The sequence below is a fragment of the Puma concolor genome, chromosome A2 (genome assembly GCF_028749965.1).
Source record: "Puma concolor isolate L17-30 chromosome A2, mPumCon1.1.hap2, whole genome shotgun sequence".
Taxonomy (NCBI): Eukaryota; Metazoa; Chordata; class Mammalia; order Carnivora; family Felidae; genus Puma; species Puma concolor.
The window spans coordinates 119,597,238-119,622,292 of NC_141668.1; the positions used below are offsets into that span (position 1 = coordinate 119,597,238).

A 25,055-nucleotide genomic window follows, 5' to 3' on the forward strand; every position below is an offset into this window, starting at 1 on the left:
CACGGATAGAAAAATAGCGTCTGCCTTTATTCAAGTTGTCTCCCCTGCCTCACGTGCCATCCCTCGTCCCGTCCTCAGGGTCCCCGGGATCCCCGGGAGACTTAAGCAGCTGGTCCAGAGCAGGCTGCAGGGCCTGAGACACTAGCCTCGCCCTCTCTCTCAGCAGCCCCGGCCTGGGGTCGCCGGGTTCCTGCAGGGTCCCCAGGAAGCCGGGCAGCTGGGAGGGCAGGGAGAAGACCGGCACGCTGCGGAAAAGGGCAGGCACGGCATCTGAGTGGAGCAGTCCGTCGAAGTAGGCCCCGACGTAGCGGCCAGGCGCCCGGCCCTGCAGGAAGTCAGGCAGCACGCAGCTGAGCGAGGCGGCAAAGGCGTCGTGCGGGCCCTGCGGGGCGGGAGTCGAAGCCCCATCCTGCAGCCACTCCCGGCACAGCACCACGGCCCCAGGTGAGAAGAGCAGCACCACCACGCCGCCCTCCTGAAGGGTCTGGCGCCTCTGCGCGTGGAACCAGGCCAGGGGTCCCTGCGCGCTCAGTTCACGACGGCTCCACAGGTCCACGGCCACGCGCAACGGCAGCTGGCACAGCGCCGACGCCAGGGCGCTCACTAAGCGCTCGAAGCCAGAGTCCTCCGCCGAGTAGAGGAGCAGAGCCGCGCGGCCCCTGGTGGCAGCTGCCAGAAAAATCGAGGGGAAGGGAAGACGTGAGACGGCCGAGGCCGGCCCCCTAGGGGCGGCCCCCCGCCTGGCACTTGCTCACACTTACGCCCCGCGCGGATGTCCTCCTTCAAGAGCCTCAGCCACCCTGTTAGGGGAGAGGGGCGGGGAAGCCCATGAGCTCGGCTGCCACCTTCTCAAGGGGAGCTCCCAGCCCTGTCTCTGGGGAGTGCGGAAGCCCGGAAGCGCTCACCTTTCACTTGGTCCTTTCTGAAAAGGAAGAGAAGGAAAAGCACAGCGACAAAGAGTAGGCAGGCCAGCCACACCAGAGCCCAGCGCTGGTGAACGTCTAGGAGACCCAGGGGAGAGGATAGGCTAGTTAGATACCATAACACTTTCACCCCAGTTCACAAAGGAGAAAAACTCAAAGATTTAAAAGATCTCGGGGGCTGCGATATGTGACTGACGGACTCAGAGAAATGGAAAGATTTGCCCGAAGTCCACAGCATGTAGTGTCAGAGTCAATATATGAACATAGATCCATCTATTTGGGTGACCTTGGAAAAGTCATTTCATCTTCTGCCTCAGTTTTCACCTCTGTAAAACTGGGTTAACACTAGTACTTATTTCATACAGTTGTTGTGAGGACTACCTGTATTAATACTCACAAAGCACTTACAATGCTAGGCACAGTAGGTGTTCAAATGTCAGCTAAGATTGTCTCCTAAGCCTAGTGTTGCTGGACCCTTGACCTCACTCTCTTGATGACTCCAACAATCTTCCAAACGGTGTCCCTGACCTCTTTTTTGCCTCCAGTTCATTCACTACATGGCAGCCCCAGAGACCTTTTTAAAATACAAATTTGATTATAGCCTTTCAGGAAGCTCCCACTGCTCTTAACATAAAATCCAATTCCTTACGTCAGCTCCCAAAGCCCTAGATGACCCTTGCATCCTTGTGATAGAGGTCTGCCCCTCGAGACCCTCTAGCCACAATGGCCACCTTGAAGTTCCTCAAAAAAGCATTTTTCCCCCACTTCACTCAGCTCAGCCTTCAGAACAGGTCAAACCTTTTCCCGGCCTCACCCCATCTAAGTCAGGTCCTCATTATTTGCATTCATGGTTTTAGACATTTTATAGCAAATGCTTCAATAACTCACATTTACTAAATGTAAGTGATTGTTTAGCTAATGTCTTTCTAGCTTTCTATGGCTGCGGTGGGGGCAGGGATTGTGCCTTTTTGGTGATGCTAGACTCTGTGTGAGCTCTCTTCTTGGCTTTTGAATGAAGGAAGGAGTGTCCCTCTGATTGATCTGAGCCAGGGAAAGACAGGCCATTGCATGTGCTGCCCCTAAGATTGTCTAGATTCCAGCTCCTGGTACGGAGGGGGAAGGGCAATTCTTGTAATACTCACACTTGTCCATGGGGCAGGCCCACAGTGCCCTCAGGTCATCATCCCACAGCTGTAAGACAAACAAAACCAAGACCATGGCCCCACAACACAAGTTCTGGCCAGCCTGATCTCCAAATTTCCAGCCTCAGCTATGCATATTTCACACACACACACACACACACACACACACACACACTCACACTGTAGTTCCCCACAAGCCTCTCTTCTCTGCCTTTGATCATGCTATGCCTACTGCCTGGACTATTGCTTTCCTCCTTGCCAGATCTGGCACAATGTCCCTTCCTTGAAGCTTTCCATGGAACCCAATGCTTAGCACATATGAATTTGGTTATCTGTTTTCTGGTTTCTAGCCAGCAGTGAGCAACTTGGGAACAGGAACTATGCTTCTTCAACTCTTGGCTTCCCTAGGGCTGGACACACATAAGCACAAATAGATGGTGAGTGGGTACTAGGGGGACAGTGAAGAGGCCCTTACCTAGGAAGAGTGAGAGTTTCCCTGGTGCCCTCTGTGAGGCACAGGAAGAGATGGAAGAAGTTAAATACAGAGTTTTAGGCCTATTGCCCTTGGGCATTGGAGCAGGGCCCTCCTGCCACCTACTCACCTGCAGACACTGGCCTGACTGCAGATCTTGTAGTAATTGCTCTCCAAGGCGAGCTGCCCTCTGCCAAGACAAAAGGGGACTATCACCTAGGGGTACCACATTTAGGAGACCACCAAGCTGCAGCTGAGCAGAATAGTGGGGGAATGGGGCATGGAGATTACTAAGAGGCCTCTGAGAACAGGAACTAGGTCTGAATCACCCCCACATTCCCAGACACCAGCACAGGGCCGGAACCGAGGAGGGGAAATTGAATATTGTGAAAATTTGAGGCCAGGCTTGAGACAGAACTGGAAAGGTGCATGGAGGAGGGTCCCCTAGCCCTCACCGTGGAGGCCCTGCTAAGTAGTGGGGTGCAGCCACTGGGTTCCAAGGCACAGAGTGATCTGTTGTTGTGGGGGTCTCGTGTCTCCACCAACAGCATATCATCCTTGAGGGGCCCAAGGGAGTCTGGAAAGGGTAAGAGCCCAGTCTTGAGTGAAACCCAAACTTGCTGGAGCCTGCCACTTGCCCCCGCCCCACCCATTCCTGTGCCTGACCTTCACCCCCCAAGAGTTGGCACTTCTAGGCTTCATCCCTATTACAGTGGCCCTGCCCCAGCCTTCTCCAGGCTTCACTCACCAACCCACAAGCACTCTTGCAGCTGCAGCTTCTCCCAGCTGCTCACCTGCTTAGAAGGGGCCAAGGTTAGGAGCACAGGAAAAAGCGAGAGCCAAGGCCATAAAGGGTAGGACAGTAAGGGGAGGCCTGTCATGTGGGGGGGGAGGGGGTCTGCACTCTGGACCTAATCTTAGGCAGATCAGGGTTCAAGGCTGGATGATTAGCAAATACTTCATTTTTCTCAGCCTTAGCCTTGTGAGAGTGTCTGTGCTAAAGGGCCTTATGACCCTAAATTAGTTCTTTTTATGTCTTTATACATTCCCTTCTCATCTAACCACCTTCACCAAGAGGCCTCATCTGACTGCTCCACTTGAAATTGCAACCCCCACCCTCCTTTATCCTTCCCCACCCTTCCCATAGTATTTAGATACAATTTTAACATAGTGTGTAGGTCTATTGTCTGCCTTTCTCCATTAGAACATAAGCTCTACAGGGTGGGAACATGTATTGGTTTTAGCCACTACTATGAAGTATTTACTATTATCATCCCCATTAAACAGACTGACATTCAGAGAGGTAAAGTGACTTGCCCAGAGTCCCATGGCACTGCTAAAATCAATACTGGAACTCCCAGAAGTAACTACTTTGTTCCAGTGACTCAAGGATAAAGTGGGTCCAGAAGACAGTGAATTATCTGGGGGGGTCCACTCTGGGTCCTGCCCCTAGCCCAGAGCTCTTATGCCCCCTTCTTACCTGGACACAGAGGTTGGGGTGGACATTCAGCAATGGCAATTCAAGTGCCTTCTGTGGAAAAAGAGTAATAGGTGGGGTCAGGAAATATGCCCCCCTGGGCTTCCACTTCCTTCCAGGAGCCTCCCACCGCTTCACTTACGTTTACAGTGACATTTGCTGGTGGCAGCGGCGGGACCAGCGACTGGCAGGGGCCCCCGCCTGGTGCCTGCCAACAAAGAGTGGCCTCAGCAGGCAGCGAGCAGGGTGCATCTAGCCGCCAGCCCCTTGGGGGCAGCAGCTGCAGCCGGGCTGCACGCCAGAGGTTCCGATGTGCCCGGGGGTCTGCAAGGAGAGGGCTGGGTCACTGGGCACCCAGAACTCATCCACCTGCACTGTTACCACCATGGCCCCAGCCCCAGTTTGCTCACCTTCCCTAAAGGGGCAGATGCTTGTCCTGACAGAGTCGGGCTCTAGCGGCCACACCTGGAAAAGAAACTGGGTTCTACAAGTCAGTTCAACTGAGTTGACCCTCCAGGAGCCTAGCCTCTGTTACGCACTGGGGATGCATTCATTCAACTGATATTTCATAAACACTCGTCCAGTGTTTTTGCCCTTTGCAAAGTCCTAGAGTTGCACACATTTATTCTTCCAGCAAGCTCTATGCCAATTATCTGGCAACATCTTCATTCAACAGACTTTTAGTGAGTATCTACTATGTGTCTTAGCACTGTGGTAGGCACTAGGAACATTGATAATTAAATCCATGATCACTTTGTGTGAACCTACTATGTGCCAGGTAGGTGTTAAGGACACATTCATTTATTCTTTCAGAATAAAATATATATATACTCTTCTGTAGAAAAACAGTAATGCATATGGTCAGGAAATATGGCCCCTGGGCTTCTACTTCCTTCCAGGAGCGCATAAATGTGTGTGTGTGTGTGTGTGTGTGTGTGTATTAATTAATTTATTTATTTATTTTAGTAAACTCTACCTGAAGTGTGGGGCTTGAACTCTCAACCCTGAAATCAAGAGTCACATGCTGTATCAACTAAGCCCGCCAGGCACCCCATTTCTTTCAATAGACTTTTAAAGCATATCTATTCTTTGCTTAGCCCTGTGCTAAGATATAGAGATAATACATTAATTTACTCAGCACACTTTTAATTAAGACCACCCACTATGTAGCAGGCATTGTGCATGGCAGTAAGGACGTTTATATCACAGCAAACGTTTCATGAACGTCTGTTATGTGTCCTATCACAGTGCTAGTTAGAGAGTTTCATTCATTCATTCCTTTAACAGGCTTAATTAGCACCCACTACATGCCAGGCATTGTGCAAGGCTCTGGGGGACTTACTAAATTTGAATTAGGTACTATTTCCTTACCTTCAAGGAAATTACAAATTCTCAGTTGTAGTAAGGATAAGACATGTATATATATATTAATAAATTGATCCCTCATTTATTGAGCATCTGTTATATGCAAGAAGAAATGAAACAGGTGCCCAAATAAGAAAGGAAGTGACAAATGGACTAGGAATAACAAGTGCAAGAAGACTGGAAGATAGGAGAGGCTAGGGAATTGAGGTAAAGCTCTGGGAAAGAGGTGGCACTTGAGTTGGAAGGATTTGATTATACAGAAAAGAAGGGGGTGGGGCATTTCAGGTAGAGGGAATGACAGACATTAATGTCAGAGGTAAAACAGATGGGACCTGATGACCATTTAGACATAGAATCAGATATCTTTCAGAGGAAAGAGGGGCACCAAGCTGGTTCAGTTGGTAGAGCATGTGACTCTTGATCTCAGGGTTGTAAGTTCGAGGCCCACACTGGGTGTAGAGATTACTTAAAAATAAAATCTTAAAAAAAAGAAGAAGAAGAAGAAGAGGGAAGAGCCAACATACAGAAGTCTGGATACTTCCTTTTATAAGAGTTCTATGAAGTTGTTATTGTTAGTCCCGTTTTACAGACAAAAAACGGGCTCAGAGAGGTGAAGTGACTTGCATGAGGTCACACAGCTAGCAAATGGCAAGAGTCAGGATTCAAATCAGTCTGAGTTCACAGCACATTCTCTACCTCCAGGGGAGCACAAAGAGACAATTGGAAGAGTAGGGGAAGGCTTCAAGGAGGAGGTGACATTTGAATGGGGCCATGAAGCATAAGTAGGAGTCCTGTGGATAGAGGATCAGGAAAAGCATCCAGAGTCTGCAACAGGCAGAAGACAGGACAGCAAAGGTCAGGAGGGGGCTAGTCACCCTAGGGAGCAATAGTTCCCACCTCAAAGAAGAGAGTGGAGGGTGGTAAGACAAGGAAGGTAAGGGGCACCCCCCTCATTAATTCTCCAGTACCCTTCCCCTGGCATCTAGCTGGACTCTTCTCTTACCTGAATACAAAGGCAGGGAAATAGATCTGTATGGTTCAAGGTAATGGTTTGTGGCCCAGTCTGTGGGACAAGCAGAAGGGGGAAAGTTGGAGAGATGAGGAGGAGGAAGGCTGGAGGCCAAAGTCGAGGAAACCAGGCAAGTAGCTATTCCCCCACCAATATTCCTTGCTTTGGGTGGGGGTCGCTGTGTTGTATTCAAGGGTCCCTTTTGATAATGCACTCACATCCTTAGCATGGGCATCAGCCTAGAGTGGGAATGGACTTAGGGACAGGGAGGCCTCACCAGGTTTCTGTGCCACCAGGGTTTTGTAGGACCCTGGACCTGGTTCCAGTACAGCGAGAGGCCAAAGCGCTGATCCTCAGAGACGTCCAGCACCAGGTGCACATCATCACCATCGGCAGACACATTGAGCCAGGGCAGGGCTGTGCGGGAGGCAAAGAGACAGAGACCTCCATCACCTCTTTTACATACCCAAGCCTGGTCACACCCCTTTGACTGACCCTTTGGAGTTTCTTCAAATTCCTGAGACTGGAAGTCCCCTAGAGGGCAGAGCCTATGTCCTCATCTCAGACCAGACTTTGTCCCCAGCAGCCAGCCCAGTATCTTGACACACTCTTCTCCCTCTGCAGCCAGAATGATCCTGTAACCACTGTAGGATAAATCATCCTCTGCTCAGAACCTTCTGATGACCCCCCAAATTACTTCCAGAGTAAAAGCCAGAGTCTTTATAACGGCTTGCAAGACCTTACACAATTTGGCTGCCCTGACCACTCTAACTTATTTCCTAGTACTCTTGTCCTTAATTAATCTAGTGCAGACACCCTGCCCTCTCTACTTAAACACACCAGATACACTCCTGCTTCCAGGCTCTTTGTACTGGCTGTTCTCTCTGCATATGGAACCCTTTTCCCTCAGACACCCATATGGCTCCTTCCATAACTTCTTTGGGTCTTTTTTCACTAGAGTGAGGCTAACCCTGACTGCTGCAACCCCCAACCTCCTTATCCTCCTTTCCCCTCCCCAAATGTTCTCCAAAACACTAATCAAGCTAACTTACTGCATATTTCACATTTCCTTGTGTTTATTGTGTCCTCCATCACCCCTACCTTGACCCTGACTCCCAGCTAGAATGTCAGCTCTGTGAAGGCAGGGATCTTTGTCAGTTTAGTTTACCAATTAATCTCCAGTGCCTAGGACTATTCCATGGGCAGAGTAATCACACAATAAATATCTGCTGAATAAGTGAATCATTGCTGAATGAATGAAGATATGAAATGCATGATGTGTATCTGTGGCCTCAAAGCTCTGGTGCTGAGTAGTTTCTAATGAATTACCAAAGAGACAGGCCAAAGTTAAGTTAAGGAGCCAAAAGGGAAATAAAATTGAAAAAATTTAAGAGCTCAAGAACATCACTGCTTATAGCTTGACGTGGGTGGTAGTTATGCAAGTGTATACATATGTAAAAATTAAGTGAACTGGACTTTAAAATCAGTGCTCTTTACATACTTTTCTGTATGTATGTTATACCCCAGTTCAAAAAAAAAAAAAAATGAACAAAGCAAAAACAAAATTCAAGTAGTACCTGGGAAAAACCATCAGAGCCTTGACTTTCTTAGCCCTTATTTTATGGCTTAACATTATTGTTATCTTGATATATGGTGTGTATGTGGGGGGAGGGTACCATAATCTTGACAACATTTTGGGCCTCTAGATGTCCCTGGTACTAATAAATAAATTTGTCATAAGGGAGATTCATCTTCATAGTCCCAGTGCCTGGCACAGAGTAGGAGCTACTGCAGTTCATGTGTGATGAATTAAATGAGATCTGTGAGCATTTGGACTGTGGCAAGCCCAGACCTGAAGCCACCTCCAAGGGTCCCTCACACACCAGACCCTGTCCCTCCCTCCTTCCAGCCCCGTTGGCCATAGTCCATCATACCCCAGCAGCTCTGGATGCTGTCCCGGACTTCCAGCCCCTTGCAGTCTGGGGAGAGATCACAGAAAAGCCACCAGTGGGGTTGGGGGACAAAGAAAGAAGAGGAGTGGTCTGACCCATGGGGAGCACTGGGAAGGACTCCCTTCCCCTAAATACCACCCCATCTATCCAGGGCCCAAAGCACCTTCCTCAAACACTGGGAAGCAGTATCACCTGGGGAGAGGAGACAAGAGGGATAGACCCCGGGGAAGATAGGAGCTCAGACACCTGCCTGAGAACAGATGGGACAAGGAAGGGGATAAAAGCAGAATGGCAGTGGCCAAAGAGACTGGGGGCAGTGGGGCAGGACCTGGAGCCACTTACCAGGCAAATGCTGGGTGAGGTTGAGTTCCTTCTGGTACCTGGGCTGAGTGTAGGACCAGATTCGCACCTCAGCCCCCAGAGCAGCCTCGAAGCAGTCAAATACTACAGAACCCTGTGAGGAGAGGGGTGGCAGAAGGCTGGTGGTATAGGGCTCAGAATACAGGCCAAGGGCTCTGAGCTCCTGTCCATGGACCACTCCACTCATCCCTTTCCCCAACCAATGATGCTATACTGTATAGCCTGAAATTCTCCCATTAACATTTCCTTTAAAGGCCCTCAATTCTAAACTAAAAAAAAAAAAAAGGCTCCCAGTTCTAAAGCACACCCCCTCAGTAGGGGTGTCAGCAGGGCAGGGATAAGGGCCCTAGCTATTTGAGTCCCTGTGCCCAACCCTGCTGTCCTGCATCACGTGGTCAAAGCTAAGATGATCAGAAACCCCTTCTCACACCCAGTGCCTCAGGGGTCCTCATGACTGCCCATTGAGGTGGGCCAGCAGATGTTCTCCGATTCTGTAACTTTCCAGGCAAGAGGATATTGGCTGGGAGCTGGGGGCTGGAGGGGAAGTCAAAAGGCTTGAGTGATTTGCCCCGGGGTGGAGATATATCTTCCAAACACATGTGGCCTCCTGAGGTAGGAAGAAGCTCCAACACCCTGCACCACAGTATGTACACGGAGCAGACATGGTACAGCAGGAAGTCCAAGAACTAGATCCAGCCCACAGACTTCCTCTCTCCAAGCCTCAGTTTCTCTCTCTGGAAAATGAGGGTAATAATAATGCCTCGCTCATGGGTGTTGTTTTTTTTTTTTTTTTTAAGTTTTTCAACGTTTATTTATTTTTGGGACAGAGACAGAGCAGGAACGGGGGAGGGGCAGAGAGAGAGGGAGACACAGAATCGGAAACAGGCTCCAGGCTCTGAGCCATCAGCCCAGAGCCTGACGCGGGGCTCGAACTCACGGACCGCGATATCATGACCTGGCTGAAGTCGGACGCTTAACTGACTGCGCCACCCAGGCGCCTCTGTTTTTTTTTTTTTTTAAATAAGTTTATTTACTTTGAGAGAGAGAAAGAGAGAGCAGGTGAGCACGGGAAGGGTAGAGAGGAGAGAGAATCCTGAGCAGGCTCTGCGCTGCGCGCTGTCAGCACAGAGCCCAACATGGGCCTCGATCCCACAAACTGAACCATGAGATCATGACCTGAGCCAAAATCAAGAGTCAGACGTTTAACCAACTGAGCCACCTAGGCACCCCCATGGGTACTTTTAAGGAGTACACAAGAAAGGGAAAATTAAACTTCCTGAGACCCTTTACTGCTGGGCATTACATCAGGTGTTTTACACATACCAACTCATCTATTTCTCACAACAGCCATATGAAGTAGGACTATTCTTATTCCCATTGTACAGACTGGAACACTGAGGCACAAAGGGCTGAAAGGGCTTGCCCACAGCCTTGCCATCAGCAAACAGAGCTAATGCACATGACAGCGCCTCATAGATGTCATATTTAGAAGATGGCTATTGGTATCATCATTATTTTGCATACCACAGACTGACCAGGCTGCACAAGGTCAGCAGGCACTTGCACCTCCAGTAGGACGCAGCGGGCGGTGGGGTAGGCCTGGAAGGAGAGCACGACTTGGGCCTGGAGAAAGGCTGTGAGCAACAGGGCAGGGGTTTGGTCAGGCCCAGGGGCCATGGGCAAGGCCGTGGCAAGGGGCAGTTGGGTCAGCCATCTTCTCCTCACCGTTTCTAGACTCCTCAAGCTCTGGATCAGCTGCTCCTCCAAACTTTTCCTCACCTTTAGGCTCTTCCCAGTGCCCTAGAAGGGCCCAAGAGCAAGACCCAGCTCAGGCCCCAGCTCTGGGCTGGCTTTGGGCTTGGCTTCATTCCAGAAAGCCCAGTGCTGAGAAGCAGGGGCCAGGCCTGGGGGGAGGGAGGGGGGGCGGGGGGGTGGGTAGACAGAGAGACCAGGCTGACATGGGGATCTTTTGGCCAGTGCTTTCCAGGAGAACACTGAGGATGCACAGGACTGCCTGCCAGACTCCCCAGTCCTTGTGCCCATCCCAGACACACTCACATGGGAACACACACAGTTATGGGATGACATGCTCACCATGCACAGCTAAGTGGATGGCCACTCGCACACAGAGGTCACAGTCAGTCTCCTGGTAGCACCTCAGCACCAGCTCTGTCTGCAGGCGTGTGGGCACCAGCACAGGGCCTGGGGCAGACACGATGCTCCCAGGTAGGCAGAGCACGTCACCATCTGTGCATAAAGGGCAGACTGAGAGCTAAAGCTGTTCAGAACCCATAGGGTAGTTGTACCTGACACCCCCAGAGGGCCAAGGGGCTTTGGGCTCTTCCTGGGCTTAAGGTGGGTGGTGAAAGGCATGGACTGGAACATCCCTTCCGCCAACCTGGGCAGTTCTTTTATTTCTAAAAGTAGGGCTACTCACCCCAGAGGTGGCAGGAAAGGCCCTGGGGAGAAGGTAAAGACGAGTTAGAGTTTATGCCACCGAATGTAGCCATTTTTCCCTGCCTGAGATCCCTGCCCACCTTTCCGGGGCTCCTTGTTCAAGTCCCTTCCAGGAGAAGACAAACTCAACGCTTGCCCCCTCCCCATTCTTCTCTTAACCCATCAGCACCAGACAGACCAGCCAGGGCAGTTCTGGCAGTAGTGACAGTGACAGGAGCCAGGCTAGGGCCCCAATGGGCCGCAGACTGAACCCTGAGCCTTCCCCAACACTCCCAGTGCCCCAGACTTACCGGAGAGCAGCGAGCAGTATCCTGAGGCCCCACAAGCCTCTCTAAAGAGAGGACCATGGGGCTTCGGCCCAGTGCCAAAGACAGCAGGAACCAGGGCACAGGCATCTTCCAGGTGCCAGAAGGCACCAAGGCCCAAGGCCCTGTCCTGCCCCCCCCAGGGGGGGGGGCAGACACGGTACCTTTATTCCCACTCAGCCCCAGGAGGGGCTGGAATCCCTCCTCAGCCTGGGGTCCCAGTGCGGGCTTGAGCACTCCCTCTCCTGGGAGTCCTGAATGCCGTCCCAGACCCAGCCAGAGTGCTTTCGTTTTGGCTCCCGGCAGGCAGCTGGCTGTTCCCGCCCCGCCCTGTCCCTCCCACCAACACCAGGCCTGGGAGCCAGCAGCCTTGGACTGGGGTGGTGGCCTCACCTCCTTCTTTCCCTCTCCTCCTCCTCCTCCTCCCCCTCCTCCTCCTCCTCTGACACCTAGCTGGGAGGGGCCCCTGAAGAGTCACAGCTGAGTAAAGGAGCTCTTACTCACCCTGGGAGTCCCTAAGGAAGAGGGCCTGGGCAATCTTAGGGCATTTCCACTTGCCACGTGAATCTGGGATTTTGGTGCCTATTGAATCTCCTCATACTGGGCACTCCAGGTCCCTTCTCACATACTCCCTGGGACTTAGTGACCCTTTGTGGGACAGGAGCTCTAAAGGCAGGGACGAAGAGCACCAGAAAGTGGGCTTTTCACCACTTCCTGGCCTCTGCTCAAGTGTGGTATGGAGGAAAGGAACTCAGAGCCAGGCAGACAGGGGGCCCCATTTGTGCTGTTGTCATGCGCTGGCTACATGACAAATGGACCTTCCTGAACCTGTTCACAGTGAGAATTTCCAGGTCCTCCTTTGCCTTTTCAGAGGCATTGCTTGTGAGAATGTGAAATATGTGGTTGTAGGTGTGGACACGCAGGGTTTGGGCCCACAAACTGATGCATAACAACCCCCAGGCAGGGCTGTGCTGACCCTCCCTCCAACTCAGCATCCTGAGTACAGTAGAGAAGCACATTGTGTCTCTTAGCTTATCCATTATATTCACCTTTATTTATTTTTCTTGATCTTAGTCACACCTGTGTCCTGGCCACTCAAGGCTGAAACCTCTTTCCCTGATCCCTCCATCCTCCTCTGGGCTGGGCTCCAGTCTGGGAAAGCAGTATCCTGGCTCAGAAAGGGGTTTTCTCCCACCCCCTGAAGTCACCCCTCGCTCAGAACTGCCATAGCTCCTGCCTCCTCTACCCCTGTCCCACAACCTCTCCAGCCTGGACTGGTTCATGTGCAAAATACTCTTTCCGGAATTTTGAAGAGAAGTGGGAAGATTCCCCCACCCCCACAGGACTGGGGTCGGTGGAGCCCTCAGTAAAGACCAACTCTCCCTGCTGGTTCTGAAAGGGTAATCCTAAGGAAGAAGCCAGGCACACGTGGGGAAGGGGCTGGGGCAGTGAGGGAGGTGCTCTGCTCCTGGGTTGGCAGACAGCGTAAGGATTTTTGGCCAGTAGTCCCGAGGTGGCACCCCAAGGATTCAAGGGTAGAAGGCTCATTCAGGGGTTCCAGCCAGTACCCCTACGCCTGTCTCTGCTCAGCCTCAGTTGGCAAAATTTGGCGGCCTCCCGTTCCAGCCGTCGGCACAGCTCCAGGCGACCCTGCAGGCACGGACGAGCCCCGAGGCGGCCCCAGCTGGCGGCTTCGGTGGAAGGTAGCGCATCTAACGCCTGCAGCAGCCGCGGCAGGTCGCGCAGCAGGCGGTAGCGTGGCAGGGCGCGCAGTGGCGGGGGAATGTCGCCCTTGGCGCAGAGGCGACTGAAGTAAGCGAGCAGCAGCAGCGGGCGCGGGGCCGCGCGGAGCAGGGCGCGCAGGGGCGCTGCGCCGGAATCGGGATCACCGGCCAGACTGGGGTCGGCACTGCTCCACAGCAGCAGCACGGTGCCCTGCTCCTGCGCCACGCGCGCCCGCGCCGCCCACAGCCACGGCAGCGGGCCCACGCGCGCTACGCGCGTAGCCTCCCACAGGTCCACGATCACGTCGCACCCGCCGCCCAGCGCTGCCCGAAGCAGTTCAGCCAGTGCTCCCACCAGGCGCAGCTGCGCCTCTGACTCCGCCGCGTGCAGCAGCAACACCGGCCGCGCGTGGCTCGGGCCTGGGGGCGGGAGCAGATGAACAAGGTGGGGGGGGGTAAGAGACACCCCAGCACTTCCCCTCCCCCACTCCCCGCCTTGGGGCTACATCATAGGGTGCCTAGGAACTAGTATGATGTAGGAACCTAGTTCCTTATCTACGCTGTGGATGGGTACCCAAGGCAACTTTAGCCTATACTGTGCCTTTGGGCTAATAAGATGAAAGCTCCCTAGAAGGGGCCAAGTCTAGGTGCCAGGTTTGGCAGGTGCAGAGCAAGCTGGATTTCCGCCCCAATAGTCTCGTGCGCAGAGACTCTTAACAGTAACCACCTGCACAGAGGGACCTTTGTTCTGCCTTAACCATTCCTGACCACTAGGGGGCCTGAGGCTCCCCTTGGTGCAGCAGCACGGACCTGACTATCCGAGAAGGGAGTCTAGGCAGGGGAAGGGTGGGGGGCAACCAGCCTAGACGTTGGGCAGATCTGAATCCTCAGGTTACCCCCGAGTGTGCTTACCTGACAGTGGGCGCCGGCGAGTGAGGACCAGAACAATGCCCGAGAGGGTGGTGAGTGCCAGCAGTGCCAGGATCAAGAGCCCCAGGTGTCTATGAGAGACTGAGTCAAGCAGCGTGAGGCCAAGCCAGGGTCCTCAGTGCCCATCCTCCTTCTTACCCCACCCCACTCTCCCAAGAACTCACCATCCGGACACAAAAGGTGCTTCCAGGAAAACTGAACATCTGACCTCCACACCTGAAGGCACAGAGCCCCCCCATCCCTGTAAGCCAGGGTGGCCCCTCCTCCCAGGGGAAGTTGAATGGGGACAGAAGGGGAGTTCCCCTGGATAGGGAATTTCTCCAGCACAGGGTGTGTTTGGTCCAGCCCTGGCTGGGCACACAACAGGTCAAGAGTGGCAAACTCAAAAAATAAACTCAAAGTTGGCCAGGGTGTCCATGAGGACCCAGAGGGCACAGGCCCTGAATGAAGTAATCAGATGCCACTGAGCTCAAGCCATTGTCACCATGCCTGAATGTGGACACAGTACCAGGTTTTCTGATTTTCGAGGAGAAGCCAGAAATCAGCTTTTTAAAATATGAACTCTCCAATATTTAAATGGTGGCAACTAATTCCAATTTCAAACACCATGTTGGCCAAACCAAACATTTTTGCAGACTGGATTTGCCCCATGTGCCCCCTGAAGAGTAGATGCTAAGGGGGAATGTGCAGAGTGAGGGTAAGATTCCTTACCAGGACACAGCTCCCTGGCTTCAGGAAGGGAATGATAAGGTCTAGCGTCACTGGGCTTGACCCCTGAGTCTGTGGGAACAAAGAACAGAATGACTATCCCCATAGAGTCACATCTGGCTCTGTCCAGTCCGAGTCTTAGCCCATGCTCTTCCTCCTTTCTACTCCCCTCTACCCCCACCCAAATCCTACCCAGGCTTAAGGCCAAGTGCCACTGCTGACAAAAAAGTCTTCCCCCTGCTTCATTCTCAGATCCTGCTGTGATCATTCCTGGATCTGAACCACTGAACACATACATATTAATCAGGCGATCAGGCATTCATCAACAAACATACTATGGGTGCCTACTCTGTGTCAAGCCCTGAGGAAAGAAGACACAGATGTTATCTCTGTCCTCCAGCAGCTCGCAAACCAAGGAGGCTAATTATACCCTGCCTCCCTTCTCTGTCCCACATGTCTGAGGGGATGGTTTGTCCATGGGAAAGAACCTAAGTTGTGAAGTCAGAAGACCACAATTTTAAAAAGTCAGGCTTAACTCTTGCCTTTGTGGTTCCTAGCTGTGTGATCTTTGCATGGAGATAGGTTACCTCTCTCCCTGACCCTCAGTTTCTTCATTTATATATGAGGACTAGTAATCTTTATTTTACCAGGTTATTGAGAGCATCACATGTGAGTGTGCATGTGAACACCCTCTATCTTCCACAGTGTAGTGTGTATTCATTTAATACTGAACTCCTTAGGGGCAGAGACTGTGTAAAATACTTTTCTTGTAGCTCCCAGAGTCTAATACAGGGTAGATACAGAGAAGGTATGTAATAAATACATGTTAAACTGGACAGAATTGATTGCCATCTGTTTACAGGCAGGGTATGGCTCCACCCTACATTCTGGGTGCTGGTTAGGGAGTTGACCAGAGTCTCCATCTTTTGGAAACTCTCTCCACCTCCAACCCCTGTACCACCTCTGTCCTAGACCCCATTCGCCAGCCAGATGTCAGCAGATGCTGACACAGTGACTCTCAAACCAGGCTGAACTCAGTGAAGTTGCTCTTTCGCCAGCTCACAGAGAGAGATGAGTCCATGGCTTTAGAACTCAGTCTTAGGTTATCCCATGTGACTTTGTCTTAAATCTTAAGCATGGCTTGGTGTTAAATCTTCAACATTTGCTACCATCTGTCTGCCTGGGAGCCCTCATAGAATACAAAACAAGTAACCAAGCTGCAAGTGAGCATTTAAGAAAGAATTGGAAAAAGCTGACCATGCTTAGTCAGATTGGTGCTATGGTTTGGGGGATATATTTTATTATGGTTTTTATTTTAGATCCTCAGAAGAAAGTCTGCTAGTCAAACTGTTCTCAGTTCACATAATAGAGTTAAATCTGTCAGTGGTTTACAGTATTCTGCAAAAAGGACTTTAGCTTCCAGGGACTCTGTCTCCCAAGACAGGGAACTTCTGCCAAGTGCCTTGTGGAGGCAAGCAGGAACACAGGGGAAGAGGACAGGGGTTTCCAGAGAGGGCATTGGTATAAAATGTGGCAGCAGATTGGGTCAGAAGACAGCTGGATGTAAGAGGGTCAGCCTCTTGCCTCTGTTTATTCCCTGGAAGTTCAGAAACTAAATGGATTAGACACTGCCCCATTAAAGACCCTGCTGACTGGCAGAGAAACCAGCCAACAAAGGCTGATCAAGTAAACAAATAATCACATGATGTAAGTCAGAGATTTGCTTGCCTCCACCTGCTGTGCTCCTAGCAACACGACCTTGGGTGGGGGTGGGGGACAAACCCTGGCTACTAGGCCATACCTGGCTAATGCTATACACAGGGGGCACCAAGCTGTCCTGCCCCAAGCCTGGATGGCTCCAGGCAGCACTGAAGGTGGCGTGCATCTTCGAGGAGAAGTGAAGGACCAGCTGCTGGGCCTGGGTATCCATGCTCACATTCCAGGATGGGGCTGCCAGGGTGGGAAAGAGCATAATACAAGACATTCTGTTTGTAGGAAGTGGTAGGAGCTGGGTTGTGGTTGATAGAGAAGTCAGGGCAGGGCTAGAGTCTGGCTTGGTCACAGTTGGGTAAGGGTTAAGCGGTGGAAGGGGGTCCCAAAAGGGTCATTTATTGGCTCACCAGTCCCGCGGGGGCATTCAACGTGGCTGCTATTTCCAAAAGAGAACTGAGAAATCCAAGAATGGCAAGTCAGCAAGCTCTAGGCACCACCCATACCCTTCCCCATCCCCTGTCACCCATGCTTGTACCTTGAAGCAGAGCTGGGGGTGCAAGTCTACTCCCTCCAAAACATACCACTGTGGTAGGAGAAGGGAGTTAGTCAGGGAGCAGAGCCCTGGGCCCTAGCCCTGCCCACTCAAGTCCTGGGCAGGCCTGTCTCACCCCCTGTGACTCTCGAGCCGTGGCATTGGGGAGGTCTTCACAGAGGGTGTGCCAGCCCTGCCTCTGGCAGAGGGAGGCCTCCAGCTTCAGTGGGCAGCGGAGTGTTAGAGCCATGACCATCTGACTGTGCTGGCTGTAGTCAGTAAAGTGCACTGACTTCCAGAAGTCCAAGCCATCTGGGTAGGCGGCAGGCAGGGGCAGAGAGTGAGGCCTGGGGAGGCCTAGGCCCTGCTTCAGCCTCAGCCTCGCTTTGCACCCCAATCCCCAGAGCAGCAGGGGATGACTTTTTGAAGACAGCCAGCAGAGTTGCTGTAATGTCTAGGTACCCAATAAATGAGCATGCCTTCTCCAGACCTTTTATGACCTTTTCTACTTAAACTGTCTCCTCTTCTTCCTGTGCCTCCATTCTGGCCAGCTCCCTGCTGCTACCCAAACTCAAAATCCATATATTTTTGCTTAGGTTCCTCTTAGAACCAGGAATGTTCCCCTCCCTATTCTCCTTTTGAAATCCTGCCCACAGATTTCCTTTTGACATCCTGCCCATGGGGATCCTGCTTGGGTGAGCATCAGTTGGTTGAGCATCCAACTTTGGCTCAGTTGTGGTCTCATGGTTTGTGAGTTCAAGCCCTACATTCAGCTCTCTGCTGTCAGCATGGAGACTGCTTCGAATCCTCTGTCTCCCTCTCTCTTTGCACCTCCCCCACTTGTTCTCTCTTTCTCTATTAAAAATAAATAAACATTAAAAAAAATAAAATCCTTCCCATTTTCTGAGCCCACCTCAGGTGTCATCTTCTATAAGAGACCTTCTCTGCTCAGACAGCCTGCATGGGATTCTCCCTTTCCTGAGTTCATGATCTACAGCCTAATCCTTAATTATAACAATGGTTTGGACTGTAGGCTGCTTTGTGCTTCTCATTTATTATGTTTCAGGGTCCTGTCTCTTTAATTTGGGGATAATAACATATATACAGCATTTTAGACATCACCAACCACTTTCACATAAATATTGAATTCAAGATTCATTTCCTCAACAGTTGGAAAGTAAGGCAGGGAAGGTATCACTACTTTACTGACGAAGAAACTGAGACTCAGAGAGTAAGTGGGATGTGACCCCAAGATTTCTGGTCCATCCTCTTAGGACACCACCTGCTGGGTCTCATATTTCTGAACCTCTCACAGTGCCTAATACAATGTTCAATACTGATATATTGGCAGGCTGATTGGTAGATGTGATAGCCCTTTTCCCCCACCAACTCCATGGAAAGTGCCTGCATGGCTTCTGGGGCTTCCTCCACAGCATAGGTGCAAAGTGTGTGTGTGTGTGTGTGTGTGTGTGTGTGTGTGTGTGTGTGTGTGTGTGTGTGTGTAAGAGAGAGAGAGAGGCTGTGAATACACAAGAGTGCATATGTACAGCACTTACAGGCTTCAGGCCAGTTCTGGAAGGGGCATTTTTTGCACCTCACAGTGTCCTCTTGCAGGTAGGATGCCTGCGGGGACAGGGGAGAGCAGTCAGGGAAGGTCATAGGAATGGCTTTTCCTGTATCACTCATATCTGAAACTCATTCTGGCTTGACCCTTCCCTGATGCAAGCTGCCTGAGCTGGCAGAGCATGGATGAGGGGAAGCAGGGCAGTGTATGGGCAAGGGTAAGTGGTGTGTGACCAGAGTACAGGAGCAAGACCAGTAAGTATGGGGCTGGGGTTGAGTCCTCTTCTCCCTGGAGAGCAGAACCTATCCTCCCCAGAAAGAGGAGAGGTCCATGTTCCTCCACTTTTGGCTTCCCTGGCTTCTGCCCTCAGTGATTCCCAAGGTGTCCGGTGCGCTGTGTGGACCCCTTCCCCTGGACTGCCCAAACACCCTGGCTGTTGCTTTCTGCCTCAGGTATCTGCCTGAACCTTCCCTTTTGTCTCCTCCTGGTTAACAAGGTCCCCTGAGTTTTCTGTTTAGTTCAAATAAATCTTAACGCCAGGCACCTCAGCTTCATAAGGATTGGAGAGCTGCTATGGAGAGCTTATGGGGACAAGACTTTTGGAGCCACATGAAACCTTGCAGTGGCCACATGTGCCTCCACTGTGACTCTTCAGAACACACAGCGAAGGCAACTGTGTATTCTGTCTCTGTGGGATGAGGCCAGTCTGAACCAGGGAAAGCTGGGTTTGGGTAGGACTAAGTTGGAATCACCCCCCAAAATGTCCCATGTTCAGCAGGACACTTCCATCTCTGACCCAGTGTGTGGCTCACAGTCAAGTTGGTAGCAGTCTTCCCAAGCATCTCATCAATACCCAGTCTTTTTAAGGCCTGACTTACTGGAGATATGCTTGACCAACTGTGCCTCTAGGAGTCCTAGGATTGGAGCCATGGACAACCCATACATTTTCCTCTGCTCACCTCTATGCACAGACACGGCAGAAAGAATTCATAAGGCAGGTCTACAGCATGGCCCCCAGACACAATTTTCTGTTGACAAAACAGCAAAAGGAGTGAAGAGGTGCCTGCTGAAAGAGTTTAGGCACCCTGGACAAGGGCAGCAGGAAGCTGGGACCTTGGCCAACACCCCCCATTTTTCCTCTTATAGGAGAGTTATTTCTTTCACCAAGAAACTTCCTCCCAGGGAGGAGGGAGGTCCCTGCTCTGTAGTCTATTTGCTCTGGGTATCTCAATATATGGAGTGGGGAAAGGGAGGAAATAGGGAAAGGATTATACATTTCTGGAGACCCTACTCTATGCCAGGTAGGTGCTAGAAGCATTAACTCGATTAATTAAATGCCAGCATCTAAAATGATCTTTGTTTTTATAAATGAAGAGAGCTGAGGGAATCAGAGGTATAGCCTCATTCCCTGCAAATGATACCAAGTGCATACAAGGGCATCCACAACAACTGGAGGTTCAAGTGGGGTATCAGGGCCAAGGTTGAGTGAATGGGGAACAACTCATTCTCTGAGGCGCAGCAACAAAAGGAAGGAGATGGAAGGGTACCAAGACAGATGTGACCACTTCCTGGCAGGGGGGGCGGGGATTGAAAAGCCTTCTTAGTGCAACCTGAATCTCATTAACGGTCTTCTCACTGGGGATAAATGCCATATTCATTTCTCTGCTAGGCGTTCATGGCTGCTCCAGGTGTCTCTGTCTGCCCTTTCCCTTCTGCATTTTCTGTCTAATCCAAAGAAGGCTTAATGCTAGGCACTTCAGAAATGTAGTAAGGTCATAAACAATTACTGTCCCTCTCTGGGCCTCAGTCTCCCCATGTATACAACAGAGAGGTCCTTTTTGCTGCAGTGCTGTGTGATCTGGTTTTTCAAAGGGAGACAACACTCCAAACCTGGGCCTCGAAGGGACTGCTCAGCTCCTCGCATTCTAGTGCCCACTGGTGACAAAGACGCACGCTGACCTCGGGTCCCGGGGGAATGGTCACTCGAATAGCCCGTGCCTCAGGCAACAATTCAAAGGAGAACTCTGGCCCTGGGGAGAAGGAGAACTGGTAGTCTTGTCTCTTGGCCTTAGCGCAGTCACCATTACTTGGCTGCACCCATCTCTGGTCATACCCCATGCCTACCTCCATGCCTTTGTGAGCTGGGTCTGGGGAGACCTTCCATTGCCTTTGCATATGAAGGTTGGGTCCTTTTAGAGCGTGATCCCTTGTGAGAGATGTCTGGGAAGGGGACAGCAATGTGATGACCCTTCTCAGACAGGCAACAGCTATTCAGCAGCTTCCTCTGTAGGCAGAGAACAGGGTTGGCCTTAGGCCAGGAATCGGGCTTCTATTACTGCTTCTGGAACCTGGGGTACCACAGGCAAGTTGCTCAACCTTTAGACCTCAGTTTCCCTAACTGTGTAACAGACAGAATAGTCTACTTCATCACCATGTTCTCTATCTCTCATGTGGCTAGAGAACAAAATGAAAGGCCAGAAAGGAAAGGGCTGTGAGGTATAAGGCAGGGCTGGAACTGGCAGGGGGAGTACCTGAGCAGATGCTGGCATCTTGTGTCTCCTACAGAACCGGAACTTGTATGACTTTTTGTATTTCTGCACCAGGAAGTGGATCCAGCCCCCCTGGAGGTCTGTGCAGGAAAGGACACATTGACTATCCAGCCCTTCACTGCCCCTCCCCTACCTGGAAGTGTGGCCTGATGTTAGGCAGGAAGTCATTTGAGATCATGGAGGGTAATGATATCAAGCTTCTTTAGTCCTAAAAATTATGATATAGTCAAAAAAGGATTAATTCCTTAGGTAGAGAAAAAGCTATATATATGCAAAGATGTCCACTGTAGCATTATTTACAGCAGTGAAAAATTAGAAACTGCCAATTGTTAAACAGTGTCTGGGCATTTAGTATGTGCCAGGCACTAAGCTAGGCAATTAAAATACAGACTTGAATTAAGAAAGATCTTACTTTGTGAATAGAAGGTAATAATAGGAAACTCACAGAACTAAAACATTTTAATGCCAAGAATTGGTACCAGTGGAAAGGAGAAACACCTTCACAAAATGATAAAAGTGAACCCATGAATATCAGTCATGCTATGCTATTTTAGGATGACCTGTCTCTGTTGAGGTTGACAATAGGACAGACATCTGTTCTAGGATGATAAGTCCCACTTTCCTCAGCCTGCCGCACCCCGCCCCCCGCTCCCCGCCAATGCTCCTAATTCCCATCTCCACTGAGAAGGGCCCAAAGGGCTATTTCTCATACCTGAAGGATTTGACATCAGATGCAGGTGCAAATAGCAGGCGGGGAGCCAGAGCTGAGCACACCAGGACTTTAGAGACACAGGAAGGGCCAACTGGGTATGGCAAGGAATATGAGCAGACCCTCCTGGGAAGGATGATAAGAAAATCAAATGATAGGGTCCAAGAAGGTCCCTCTTGCCTCAGACAAGTTGCACTTGAGACTGAGATGTGTGGCTTTGAGCAAGTGACGGATCTCTCTAAGCCTCAGCTTCCTCATTCATAAAGTAGGACTGTTGTCAAGATCAAGTAAGATAATATGTGGGAAAATGATTTGTAAACCAGAATGTACCATAAGATATGAAGGAGTGTTGTATCTCCGACAGGAATGAGGGATCAGTTAAGGGAGAGAGATTATCCTCTGTCTCTCATTTAATCCTCCCCTCAGCCCAGGGGCAACAGTTTTCATGGTACCATCATTTCTACCGCACTGCTCTACCCCTCAGAAATGGAGAGTCAGAGGGACTAAGGGCACTGCTTGCAGCCACATGTGGAGTATGTGGTTGAACTGCAATGCAAATCCAGGCTTGTCTTGATTCTAAACCCCGTGATTTTTCCTTGTTATGCTACTTCCCAATTTGGGAACAAAAATGACTAGCTCATTAGGGATCTGGAACAAAAGGGACAAAGAAGAGAATCGGGGCAGGGAATGAGACTCACCAGTGAGTGCGTCTTCCTGAAGGCACAGGGCCCAGTAAGGGTAAGAAAAGAGAGAAGAATTATTAGTAGAGATTCCCATGGGGGGCATTCTCCCTGAGGTCTTTGGTTCAAATCACCTAATTCTAAGGTCCATAAGCTAATAGCCCATCCACTCTAGCTCTTTTCTTTCTAGCTCAACCCTGCCCAGGCCCTCAGCACACCAGAACCTTGGCTACCCCTTTGAGACCATATAAACGACACACTGGGGCTGTCACCAGGGCACAGGGACTTGGAAGGCAGAAGAGGACAGGCCGAAGAGTGGGGACCTTTACCAGCCTGTGGCAGGCAGCTGTCCCCACTGGGCAGTGGGGGTATCTTACCATGTGGGAGGCCAGCAGACAGTGGGTGCTCCAGTGCAGAAGATAGGGGCAGCCAATCCCAGAGGAGGCAGAGAGGCCAATGAGCAGCAGGAGAGGCAGGAGCAGGGCTGCCAGTCTGGGGCTCCCCATGGACTTCCGTGGGGTCAGAGCCCCCAGAACATGGCTGCACAGCCTGAAGGATGGCAGGGACTTGCTGTTCAGTAGCAGAGAGTTCAGGGAGCAGGAGCCCTCGCCTCAGCCTGCCACTGCCCCGCCCTGCCCCAAAGCTCCTCCTCGATCCTAGATCCTAACCAGCCAGCCAGGCCACATTCCTTCCCCTAGCGGAGGGCCGGAGGGACACTTGCTCGCGCCACCCCCCCCCACCCCCCCCCCCCCCACCCCAAATCCTACTGCCCCCACCTGGAGGGCAAGGGGCTCCTGCTCTGGCAGAGAAATAACAGGAAAGAGGCCAGCACAGGGTTAGGAGGATGGAGGGCTGTACCTATTTCTTAACCCCTCCTACTGCCGCAACACCCGCCCACTACCGCTCTTGGACTTGGGAGCTTCCTTGGAGACATGCTACATCCCCTCACTTAGAGAATCAATAGAGCTTTTAAGCACTGTTCTGCAATGGGGCCTGGAGACAATGGTGACGAAGGCACCACTTAGAGTTGAACAGAACAACAAAAAGTCATTACAGGATGCATATAAATCGCACATGCTCCCATACTCCTCCTGCTCCCTACCTGGGTGACCCTCAGGACTATAGACTAGCTTCCTCTCTCCACCCAGCTCTTCTGGGCAAAGGGCTCCAAGCCAAAGGGACCTCCAGCTTCAAGGATCCTCTAATCAGTACTGTCTGTTCAGGAAGCCCCAGAACTCATAGCTGAGCCCTGGAGCTGAGGGAGCAGGCCCCACGCACTGACCTGGTTTTCTGTGGTTTCTGATGCTGACGAGGCTCCAGGCTTTGTGGGGACCCTCCCTATCATCCCACAGCTTCCTCCTGCTCATGGAGCATTTGAACTGCTTTAGTCCTCATTTTGGTGACACACATAGAAAGCAAGTTTGGGGCACACCTACAGGGTTAAGTCATCTTGAGATTGTAGCCTGACTATAACCTTCTTTAGGCCAATTCTAAGTCTTCAGGTCCACAGTCTGAAGACCCATTGTACTCATTATCCTAAAAATACCCTCTAACTTTTGAGTTCCTCAGAAGATAAGGACCCTTTCCAATAGTTAAGTTCTCCAATGCACAGCAGTGGATGTCAAGAAATACGTGCTTTGGGCGTTCCTGGGTAGCTCAGTCAGTTGACTCTTGATTTTGGCTCAGGTCATAGTCTCGCCTTTGTGAGTTCCAGCCCTGTGTCCACAGCCCTGTGTTCCAGCCCACTTTGAGTGCAGAGCCTGCTTGGGATTCTCTCTTTCCCTTTCTCTCTGTCCCTCCCCTGTTTTTTTTTCTCTCTCTCTCTCTCTCAAAAATGAATAAACTTAAAGAAAAAGAGAAATAGGGTTTTGTAGTTGAATAAATATAAATGATACATTTAAGTAGCATTTATCTGCTTCACATTTCACAAGCACTTTCATATTTGATCCTCCTAATCACTTCATGAGAGAGGTAAGTGAGAATTATTCTTTTCATTTCATAAAAAGAGAACATTTCAGGGGCACCTGGGTGGCTCAGTTGGTTAAGCGCCCGACTTCGGCTCAGGTCATGATCTCGCAGTTTGTGGGTTCAAGCCCTGCGTCAGGCTCTGTGCTGACAGCTCAGCGCCTGGAGCCTGTTTCCGATTCTGTGTCTCCCTCTCTCTCTGTCCCTCCCCTGGTCACACTCTGTCTCTCTCTCTCTCAAAAATAAATAAACACTAAAAAGAATTAAAAAAAGAGAGAGAGAGAACACTTCATAAAAAGGAAACAGAAAGAAGAGTGATTTTGTCAAGGTCAAGGTTTATAGCCCAGGGAGCTCCAATTCTGCCAGCCTCCCACAGTTCATCTCATTTTCTACCATCCTGTAGTCTTTCTTCCCACTGCCTCATCTCCCTCTGCTCCTGGGAACCTAAAAGAGTTTGCATGGCAAGGATCTGTTTTTTGGCCTTGGAGCCCATCACTGAAAAAACAGATTAGTTAAGGG

The 25,055-nt window shown here is 51.0% G+C and overlaps 2 protein-coding genes across 14 annotated transcripts in view; both read right to left on the reverse strand.

Annotated features, from left to right (window-relative positions):
- Positions 1 to 6: 6 nt before the first annotated feature.
- IL17RC (interleukin 17 receptor C) lies at positions 7 to 11,783 on the reverse strand. 9 transcript variants are annotated; one of them, XM_086697474.1, is made up of 19 exons: positions 11,448 to 11,783; positions 11,138 to 11,159; positions 10,795 to 10,947; positions 10,426 to 10,500; positions 10,225 to 10,334; positions 8,683 to 8,794; positions 8,323 to 8,367; positions 6,666 to 6,805; positions 6,383 to 6,442; positions 4,425 to 4,491; positions 4,157 to 4,338; positions 4,018 to 4,068; positions 3,286 to 3,331; positions 2,993 to 3,114; positions 2,668 to 2,727; positions 2,066 to 2,114; positions 906 to 1,001; positions 756 to 800; positions 7 to 669 (listed from the first exon to the last, which is right to left on the reverse strand). In XM_086697474.1, exons 1-19 carry the CDS (start codon positions 11,550 to 11,552, stop codon positions 50 to 52), a joined length of 2,160 nt encoding a protein of 719 aa, XP_086553600.1. In that variant the 5' UTR covers positions 11,553 to 11,783; the 3' UTR covers positions 7 to 49. The 9 variants fall into 9 exon arrangements, with proteins under 9 accessions (XP_086553600.1, XP_086553603.1, XP_086553602.1 ...); XM_086697477.1 differs by having other exon boundaries at positions 762 to 800; positions 4,425 to 4,479; positions 11,448 to 11,782; XM_086697476.1 differs by having other exon boundaries at positions 4,425 to 4,479; positions 11,448 to 11,782.
- A 706-nt stretch (positions 11,784 to 12,489) lies between these two features.
- The window catches only part of IL17RE (interleukin 17 receptor E), a 47,146-nt gene continuing 34,580 nt past the window's right edge, over positions 12,490 to 25,055 (reverse strand). The window contains exons 1-17 of one of the 5 annotated variants that reach the window (XM_086697486.1): positions 23,348 to 23,399; positions 22,949 to 23,120; positions 22,590 to 22,605; positions 21,895 to 22,017; positions 21,165 to 21,262; positions 20,758 to 20,917; positions 20,524 to 20,663; positions 19,593 to 19,661; positions 18,626 to 18,692; positions 17,206 to 17,381; positions 17,073 to 17,120; positions 16,945 to 16,990; positions 16,626 to 16,774; positions 14,828 to 14,896; positions 14,281 to 14,332; positions 14,099 to 14,197; positions 12,490 to 13,606 (exon numbers count right to left, since the gene is read on the reverse strand). In XM_086697486.1, coding sequence (XP_086553612.1) covers positions 13,011 to 13,606; positions 14,099 to 14,197; positions 14,281 to 14,332; positions 14,828 to 14,896; positions 16,626 to 16,774; positions 16,945 to 16,990; positions 17,073 to 17,120; positions 17,206 to 17,381; positions 18,626 to 18,692; positions 19,593 to 19,661; positions 20,524 to 20,663; positions 20,758 to 20,917; positions 21,165 to 21,262; positions 21,895 to 22,017; positions 22,590 to 22,605; positions 22,949 to 23,077 — 2,037 coding nt within the window. In that variant the 5' untranslated portion in view covers positions 23,078 to 23,120; positions 23,348 to 23,399 and the 3' untranslated portion in view covers positions 12,490 to 13,010. Of the gene's footprint in view, positions 13,607 to 14,098; positions 14,198 to 14,280; positions 14,333 to 14,827; positions 14,897 to 16,625; positions 16,775 to 16,944; positions 16,991 to 17,072; positions 17,121 to 17,205; positions 17,382 to 18,625; positions 18,693 to 19,592; positions 19,662 to 20,523; positions 20,664 to 20,757; positions 20,918 to 21,164; positions 21,263 to 21,894; positions 22,018 to 22,589; positions 22,606 to 22,927; positions 23,142 to 23,347; positions 23,400 to 23,853; positions 24,475 to 25,055 lie in introns of those variants that run through there. The other 4 variants (XM_086697483.1, XM_086697487.1, XM_086697485.1 and 1 more) reach the window with 4 other exon arrangements.

What these genes read in the sequence shown, in the direction of transcription:
- IL17RC (XM_086697474.1), bottom strand. Translation starts at nt 11,552, where the DNA reads ATGCCTGTGCCCTGGTTCCTGCTGTCTTTGGCACTGGGCCGAAGCCCC. An exon ending in TTCCCTGCCTTTGTATTCAG is followed by an intron (nt 4,492 to 6,382) that starts GTAAGAGAAGAG and finishes TGTAGAACCCAG; the next exon opens with TTTCTTTTCCAGGTGTGGCC. An exon ending in GCAAGAGTGCTTGTGGGTTG is followed by an intron (nt 3,115 to 3,285) that starts GTGAGTGAAGCC and finishes TACCCTTTCCAG; the next exon opens with ACTCCCTTGGGCCCCTCAAG.